At 40.8% G+C, this 9,651-nt stretch overlaps 1 protein-coding gene and 1 pseudogene across 1 annotated transcript; one reads left to right on the top strand and one right to left on the bottom strand.

The window, feature by feature from the left end:
- Window positions 1-717: 717 nt before the first annotated feature.
- LOC137990019 (uncharacterized) lies at window positions 718-8,450 on the bottom strand. The gene is made up of 3 exons (XM_068835568.1): window positions 8,303-8,450; window positions 2,857-3,042; window positions 718-981 (listed from the first exon to the last, which is right to left on the bottom strand). The coding sequence occupies exons 1-3, from the start codon at window positions 8,336-8,338 to the stop codon at window positions 718-720; spliced, it is 486 nt and encodes a 161-aa protein (XP_068691669.1). The 5' UTR covers window positions 8,339-8,450.
- Window positions 4,101-5,230, top strand: LOC137990003 (uncharacterized; annotated as a pseudogene).
- Window positions 8,451-9,651: the final 1,201 nt, after the last annotated feature.

Raw genomic sequence — 9,651 nt, 5'->3', positions numbered from 1 at the left:
GAGCCCATTGTAATGACATAAAATTTTATTTGAAACTCTATTAACCTTCGAAATACATTTCAGTCCTATTTAAATATGTGATACTAACAGAAACTGTATGTCATGGTTTGTGGAGATTGAAAACGAAACCTCGATCTTCCGATCCTCTTGACTTGTCTTTTTTGTTGTGCACTTTGACCTTCTCTGGAAGTTCTTTTAGTATTTTTAGTAAAAATGCAGTTCAGAGTGGAATTTTGGACATTCATTTATCATTCCGCAAATAATTAACATAAAATACATTACATAAAAGGTAATACATCAACTATTACTTTTATCATTAATACATAGATATAATGTACAACCTGACCAACTTCAAATTGCTGTCAAAGCAGTGGTAAATGCAAAATATTTACGTTTGTTCACTGTAAACCTGATAAAATTCGAAGTTCCTAACTAAATCTCAACCTATGTACATTTTTAGCATCATCTTCAATAGCCTATTTCCGAGGTGCTTTATGTCTCGCTTTCAAAGCGAGTCCTGGTGCACAACCATTCAAATGGAAATGAGTTGCGTATTCCTATGCAAATCAAACTCATTTCCCTTGCAATAGTTGAGCACCAAGACTCACTTCGAAACAGTGACAAACTCAGCAACTCGGAATTGCCCTATTTTGGGCTATCTCAGACTTGAAAAGCTTAAACACTGAAGATGGAGCAAGCAGAAAAGTGGAGCAGTTTCTATGTCATTCTGTTCAATTTGCATACCACAGGTTCAACACTTATTGGCAATGAATGATTGCTCCTTCTCAACTCTGGTATTAAAATGTACTCAAGAAATAAATAAATATTTTTGCTATGAACATCCAGGCCGTTTGGGAAGACTACCATTCCTTCAGCTGCCAACACCAGTGACTGCATATCACCAACTGTTGCCCCCGTTGAAATGAGACGGGGTGCTGTTGTTGCAGCTATCTCACTTTTTGCACCCACATATGAATCATTCTGCAACAACGAAACCTCAATGTTACTGATTGATACTATTAAAAAAAATAGTACCATATATATTATAGGCATAATTATCACATCTTTGTGTACCCCATAGATATACAAGACTTTTATAATAATCCTATCCTATCCATTGGATAGCACAATTGGTTTCACTATGACTTATCCACTAGATAACATTTACTCAGCGGATAGCACTATCCATTGTTTCAACAATGGGGGCCTGGTCTATTGCCAGATAGTCTGCTCATACAGCTTGAAGAAATGTCTTTACAGTGGCGTACACCGTCACCAAAAATTTCAGTTAAAACTTCCTTCATTGTATAACCAAGTGATTAAATATCGGTGAGAACATTTTGTGGTGAATCACCAGATACCAGTTCAGGTGCCACATGAGGATACCTTTTTAAGGGCTTTTGCATTTCCACTTAACTTCCTCATTTGTAAAATATTCCTTTGTGAAGTGGGCACGCTTTTTCAAAGTCAAGGACAACAGCATTATAATGCAGTCCTCTTACTTGCAACATACATGTAATATTACCAGGCTTTTAAGTCATTATGAATAAAACCCGAAAGGTGAATTGCACGCAGACTTTTGATCACTGTCAGAAATAAATGATCTGGAGAACATGATTCAGGCCATTTTGCTGATTCACGTTTCCTGGCAAAGTTGTCTTAACTGTCAAATTGGGTTCTTAAACTAGGGTCTTACTCTATGTCCATGCAAATCGCCAACAGCAGGGGCAAACTAGAGTGAGGGATAAGGCTTAACAATGCTTTTACTTCATTGATAAAGTTGAATCTCAAAAAAGCTTTTCATTAAAATATTTATACCTTTATATATATATACCCTTGTAGCAAATCTCATTTTCTTAATTATCATACTTCCAAGAGTATCTAATTTCTTAAATTTGCAGCTAGCAAAACAACAGAAGTCTATTATTTTCTTCTTTTATTTTCTTCCATTTATAAAAATACCCATTTACTATTTGCTTGGTACTAAGGTCAGTTGCTTTTTCTTTTACTGCCTTAGCTGCATTGGACGGCTAAAAAGTGGAGAATTGTTTTCGATTTATACGATTATTTCTTTGTCTGCTTTCTCTCTTTTTCACTCCACTCTTGGAGTACTGAATTTGCTGACTGCAGCTTGCTTCCAGGTGGTTTTGCACCTCATATGTCTAGAATCATGAAAAATATTGCTGGAACTGGTCCATGAGTTGGAATTTTAGCACTCTATGAAATGTGAGCCAGGTCAAAAAAGAAAGCAAGAACCCACAGGCTGCAGATCATAGCCCAAGCAAGGCTGCCCCAAGGAACAACCTCAGCCAGGAAATTGTCCGTAGGCAAGCAATTAAATCTTGCCTTGACAAAACAATGGCTTCTGCTGGAGTTCAGCCTTTCAACCTTTAGCACATCTCTTCTTTTCAAATTCATTGTAATTCATGTACATTAATGTACACAAGGTAAAGGGAATTGAAAAAGTACCTATAGTTATAACAATTAAATTTTGGTTCACAGCAATTTCTCAACAATTCAGTCCTCCAAGTAATTCAAAAATTACCAACTGACTTCTGATTTTGTGTTGAGAAATTTTGCGTCGTTGAATACAAATTCACTGGTCAAGATTGTTTTTCATATGTTCCAAGAATCAAAGAAAAACTGAACATGTTAATTTATGCACAATTTAAAAAATCTCTGCATTCATTACACCAAAATTATGAAAAAATCAGCAGTTGTGTTAAAAATGATTTTAAACAAGAAGTACTAAACATGCAAGTACAAAAGCGCATATTGAAGCTAAGTAACTAGCTACAGTGTAAGTTAAAAATTAACGAATAGCAATTGAAACAAAATAATTCTCTAAAAAAATACCTTGTTGCCAACAGAGATTTTTTTTTTTTTTGCATCCAATTTGACGAGCTGGGGAGGGTATTTGATGTGTGGGGGTGGACTTTGCACCTTTTTCCGTGGGCTCCAACATATCACAGATTCTGTTAGTGTCACTGCATCTCTTTCCGGGGCTCGAAACCGGCCGCGAACACCATGCACGTCAAAGGTCTACAAAAACGCAAATTAAAAAAAGTGAAATATCCATACAGAGGAAATGATCAAATGACAAGTTAAATATAATCTCTGTTCATGGACGACTGTTGAGGCTTGTTTATGGCAATGTAACCAGGCATGACTTTGTAACCTGGTGGGAAACGTTGCGCGGAACGGTTTTGGGCGGGGAAAATGTTTTCACCATCTTCTCGTGTCCTTCTCGTATAGCTATATCTCAGAAAGTTTCCTAAATATGCCAGAAATATAAGCGGATCCTCTCTTGGTAGCTTCGCATTTTATGTGTCAAGCATAGAAAACGAAAAGTCTAGTAAGAAAAGCCACCTACCACGCGGGGCAACTTGGCCATGAAGCGATGATCAAATGATCAAAGTGAATTGATTATAAAGTAATCGAACTCAAAGAAATATTCTCCGTCTACTTTGGTCTACTTCGTTAGCTATTTCATTAAGCATGATAAAAGAGGCAACAATCATGTTTGCTGTTGTATGTACAGTAATTAAAATAATGGGCATCGTTTGGGATGGTTAGCGAATCGCCTTACCTTTGAATGCTTCAACCAGATTTCCGTCAGGAATTCTATCACGCGTCCTCCTTTGTGGAATATCTTGTCAGAATCACTGATGCCATTGTGAAAGCGGAGGGGAAAAACCTTGAGCATCACCGTTGGATTTTCACTCGACAGACGTTTCTCAGAAACTGAAGGACTGGGCAAGTGCATGTCATGAAAACATGCCAACGAAACAACAAAGGGACTTTCATTCTAATTACAGGCCCATCATTAAAACAATAGCGGTCCCTTTAATTTACATGACGTCAAATATCGTCAATTCTACCTCGACATCAGTCCGAGTCACTACGGAGTTACATGAGAAGCATGCGCATGCTTATCAAGTCATTGCAGTGTTTGCTTTCGAGCCAGTCGACACGACTTATAGTGATTCCAACCCTTTAGACAGTGCATTGCAGGACTCGTCACCGAACGTGAGTAATTTGCCTTGTCCTTTCTTCGTTTTCCACTAACCTTTATTGTCCCCCAGAAATCCTTTATTTAAATGGAGGACGAGCTAACCCCATCCTCTGTGGTCCCAATCTGCCCACCGGGCGCTACAGCTGACCCACTGGGTCATAAACCCAGCCTAGAAGAGACGCTGGCGAGCCTAACCCAAAATATGGGTCACATGGCGGACATGATGGGAAAAATGTATGATCGCCTTAACGAAAACGACGACGTATTGAGCCAGCGCCCACCGGGCCCGCGCGAGAAACGGCAACGTGGAAGGCCTCCTACTGACTCCGAGTCAGACCCCGAAGAGGAGGATAGACCTCATGGGAAATCGAGGCCTACAGATGACGACGCTTTAAGCGTACACGCGTCCATTTCGGATGACGAAGTCAATGATCTGTTAAATGGTAGTAACCCACCGGTTCAAACAACGTCAGCGACAAAGCTGATAATGAGGATGCGCTTCTCAAAGAGCTAGAAGCTGCACTGCACGATGCCGATAAAAAGGGGCCGAAAATTCCGCAGCAGCTCGCAGACATCGCTGTTAAGCGTTGGGGTAAAAAACTGAACGCTGAAAAAGTTAGCAGCATTCTTGCCAAGCACGTGCAACCAGAAAATTGTGAAGAATTAAACATTCCGCGGGTAAACCCCGAGATATGGGCGACCCTAAACGCCTTTAAGCGCAAGGCTGACTTGCGCTTCGCTAACATGCAACAATCGTTGCAAAAGACTACCTTCGCCTCGGTATCCACGTGTAATAAGCTTTTTGCGGTGAAATCTCAAGTAGAAACTAAGGAAATGCTCACAGACAGCGTTGACGCCATTGCCCTTGTTGGGCATGTGGCGTCAGAACTATCTGCCTTGAGGCGTGAACACCTCAAGCCGTCTTTAAGGCCCGAATTTCACGCGATATGCGCGAACAATGCCACTACAACTTCGAATATCTTATTTGGGGACGACCTGGCAAAACAAATTCGTGATGCCAAAGAGACGAATCGCCTTAGCAAAACCGTCGCGGGTCCATCCCAACAGTTTGACCACAATAAAGGCTACCGGCGACACAGCTCATGGTCAAACAAAGCATCTGAGAAACACCAGAAAGGTGGTTTGGGGAAAGGCCACCGCTTGGCGGGGAAAACGAAACCCTACCCAGACAGAACCGAGACAGACAAGAAATAAGTGCTTCACTGGCAAAAATAAAGTTAGTGGTGAGTAAATTTCTACCATTTATAGAGTTCAATTTAAAGAAATACCTTATCGCACATTTGCGGCCGGATGCATAGGGCATTCCTTACGGGCGTGGAAGGAAATAACTTCTGATAAGGAAATTATATCCACTGTAATGGGAATGAAAATTGTTTTTGACGAACCTCCTCAACAACATTTTCTACCCACATGTAAGAGGCCCGCCAGTGAGGAAGCTGTTATTGATCTAGAAGTGGAAAATCTTCTATCGAAAAGTGTCATTGAGCCCACCGGGCACAGTCATGGAGAAATAATTTCTGATGTATTCGTGCGCGTTAAAAAAAGATGGTGGTCACAGAATGATTCTTAACCTTAAGAATCTTAACAAATATGCCAACAAACTCCATTTTAAGATGGATACTCTCAACACCATCATTAAACTCGTTGAGAAAGATTGTTTCATGGCGTCAATTGATTTGATGGACGCATACTATTCCGTGCCCATCGCCAGATCGGACAGGAAATACTTACGATATTTTTGGAGGGGGTAACTTTATCAATTCACATGCTTACCCAACGGCCTCTCATGCGGTCCCAGAAAGTTTACCAAACTTCTTAAACCCGCACTAACAGAGTTACATCTCACGGGTCATATCTCCAGTGGTTATATAGACGACCTGTACTTACAAGGGAAGACTTATGATGCCTGTGTGCATAATGTTATAGACACCGTAATTCAAATTGATGCCTTGGGACTCGTAACCCACTCAGAAAAATCCGTCTTTAACCCAACCCAACAACTAGTAATTCTGGGTTTCGTTCTGAACTCAGTTAATATGACAATTACACTAACTCAGGAAAAAGCCCTGACACTCCAAACTGCGTGCACATCGCTGCTTAACACGGCTTCTCCTACTATGAGGGAAGTAGCATGAGCGCTCGGAAAGATGGTTTCATCTTTTCCTGGGGTCATGTACGGGGCTCTATACTATCGCCACATTGAATACGATAAAATTCGCGCACTGCGAAACAACCGATGGAATTTTGACACGCGCATGTCTTTATCGGCAAATGCTAAATTGGATCTTGAGTGGTGGATAGCTAATGTGATGACAGCGGAAAATGTAATGACCCGGGATCAGCCATCATGCGAACTGATGACGGATGCTTCAAACAACGGTTGGGGTGCTGTGTGCGGACCACAGTCGACAGGTGCCCTGTGGCCTTCGGACGAAAAGCCCCACCAAATTAACTATCTAGAACTGGTAGCAGTTTTTCTAGGCCTTAAAGCTCTATGTAGCTCCCACCGCGACGGGCATATCCGGTTAAAGATTGATAACACTACTGCGGTTGCGGTAATAAACCACATGGGAATAAGCCATTCTGGGCACTTAAACAAATTATGCAAGGAAATTTGGGATTGGCGTATAGCACGAAAACCTCTTGATCAGTGCGGGACACATTGCAGGGAAAGCTAATGTAGAAGCTGATCTAGAATCCAGAAAAAAACAAACCATAACTGAATGGATGCTAAATACAACTTTGTTCTCACAATCCCTGAAAACATTGCAATTTGCACCAGATATCGACCTATTCGCGTCTAGACTAAACAAACAGCTTCCTAATTATGTCGCATATAGGCCGGACCCAGAATCAATAGCCATTGATGCTTTCACAATCAACTGGGCAAAACTAAAGTTCTATGCCTTTCCTCCCTTTAGTGTTATAGCAGCTGTGCTCAAGAAGATCCAGGAGGACAAAGCCACTGGCGTCTGCGTGCTTCCCAACTGGCCGACACAGGCCTGGTTCCCCAAGGCAATGAAAATGACGGTACAGGAACCGGTAGTGTTGGGAGCGAGCAAAACACTACTCCATTTGCCCAACCAACCAACCTCACTCCATCCGCTCCACAAAAAAACTGACCCTGCTTGTTTGCCACTTATCAGGACGCACCTGAACAATAAAGAGATCTTAACTACTGCGAAAGATATCATTATGGCCTCTTGGCGCGCTAGTACTGCTAAACAGTACCAAATACACCTCTCGCGATGGGAAATGTTTTGTAAATCTCGAAACATTAACAAATTTAACGCTAGTATTGAAAATGGAATTGACTTTTTGGCATCCCTTTATGAGAAAGGCTTGGGATACAGCGCCATTAATACCGCTAGGTCCGCCCTGTCCTCCGTACTTGACCTTCCAGGTGGGAATACATTTGGTACTCATCCGCTTGTGACTAGATTTCTTAAGGGCGTCTTCGAGCTTAAACCCTCTTTACCAAGATACACTACTATATGGGATGTCGGTGTTGCGGTACCTACGAACATTGCATCCGATACACGAAGTTAATCTCAAGACTCTGACGAAGAAACTGACAATGTTACTTTGTCTTCTGACCGGACAACGGTGCCAAACCTTAACAAAACTAGATATTTCTTTCATGCAAGCGTTGCCGGATAAATACGTGTTCACCATCGGGGAGAAACTTAAAACCACTAAACCAGGGAAACACCTTGAGCCAGTTGAACTAGTTGCGTACAAGCAGGATGAAAGTTTATGTGTGGTTTCCCACATAACACATTATCTCCATAAGACAAAGGAGCTCAGAGGACAGAACTGTCAACTTCTCATAAGCTTTATCAAACCACACAATCCGGTCTCCAATTCCACAATAGGTAAATGGGTGAGGTCTATTCTCGACAACGCAGGCATTGACGTCACGAAATTCTCGGGGAATAGCGCCAGACCCGTTTCGACTTCCTATGGTACTCACACTGGTCTTACTCTCCAAGACATACTTAAGGCCGGAGGCTGGTCGAATGCAGAAACATTTGCTACCTACTACAATAAACCAATTGAGACCAAAACTCTTAGTTTACATTTCTTGTGTAACGCAATGGATTGTTCATTGCTATCATTCCTGTTATGACCATTAAAGCTGTTATTCTTTTACACGATACCCAGCTACTTCACTTGTTCGTGTTTCCAGGGCTTTCAAATCTCAAGTAACTCCGTAGTGACTCGGACTGATGTCGCGGTAGAATTCAAAAATTAAACGAGACTTACCGAAGTCGATGTTTGATTGGAATTCTTCCTCTTCATCCGTCAGGAACGAAGGAGTTACATGCCCGACCCTTGGCTTTTTTCCCTCCCCCTCCTTCGTTCCTTCTTTCTCCTGGAAACACTCGCTTTTCAGACTGACTTGATAAGCATGCGCGTGCTTCTCATGTAACTCCGTCGTTCCTCACTGATGACGAGGAAGAATTCCAATCAAACATCGACTTCGGTAAGTCTCGTTTAATTTTTGAATTAAAGTGTCAGTTGGGTTACGGGTTATTGATATCAAAGGAAATTCCAAAGATTGTGCGGTTCAGTCTTATCAGTAAAGCATGCCGGAATCAATATTATGTTCAACGAAACGACTCCGTCGAAGTTTCATAGAGTGGCTGAATTCTGATTAACGTGGACTGAAAAAAAAAAAGCCCTTCAAGCTTCACTTTAGTGAATTACCGCACATGTATGATGTGACTAAAGCCGCGGCAGAAGAGTAACTAAATGAATGTTATTGAAAAATATATACTTAAAAAAATGCTTAACGCAGTAACAGTACATTTTTTATTCGTTTAGGTCTGATGTGCCAGTTACAACTATTTAAACTGATATCTTTCACACAAATGCATGTTGGTATTTCCGAATAGGAGCGATAATTGAGCAATTATTTTCTTCTCTTTAGCGGGATAAACACGGAAAATTAAATCACTAAACTGATGGTGCTATGGTGCGCAATCCTAAGTGCCAGATGTGCTTAACATTTTACTCGTAATGTTAAGCCATTTACTTAAAGTTCACCAAAGGGATCCCGACTTTTTTACCAACTGTGATATCCCCGGTTGTCAACGCACTTTCAACGTCCATACCTACAGGAAATCAATCTTCGTCAAGCGGTAGCAATGGCTTTGGGCGTTAATACTGATTGGAATAATCTGCTTTACACTTCCACGCTACACAAATTCTAATCAAAAATCCCAGGCAACACTTGACAACACAGCCCGTTGGTAACATATTCAGCGCACTGCCACCAGAAAACTTAGGTATCTCGGTTATTATTATTATTATTATTATGCTTTGAAATGTCTTCTGTTTAAATCCTTTTTTTTTTTTTTTTTGTCTTTGGGAGGGAGGGGAATGAAAGAGAGCTCGTTTAGAGCTTTTCGGCTCCAGAGGGTATATAACGCTATAAATTGAGTTTTTTAAGAAATCTATCTGTTGGCGTTCTGTATATTATTATTATTATTATTATTATTATTATTATTATTATTATTATTATTATTTATTTTTTTTTTTTGCTTTAACTTTGTCGGGTTTTTATTTATCTTTTTTTACTGGCTTCTTTGCATGCAAGAGAAACTAAGGTG

The sequence above is a fragment of the Montipora foliosa genome, unplaced genomic scaffold, assembly GCF_036669935.1.
Source record: "Montipora foliosa isolate CH-2021 unplaced genomic scaffold, ASM3666993v2 scaffold_485, whole genome shotgun sequence".
Taxonomy (NCBI): domain Eukaryota; kingdom Metazoa; phylum Cnidaria; class Anthozoa; order Scleractinia; family Acroporidae; genus Montipora; species Montipora foliosa.
This window is presented reverse-complemented; position numbering and strand designations above follow the sequence as displayed.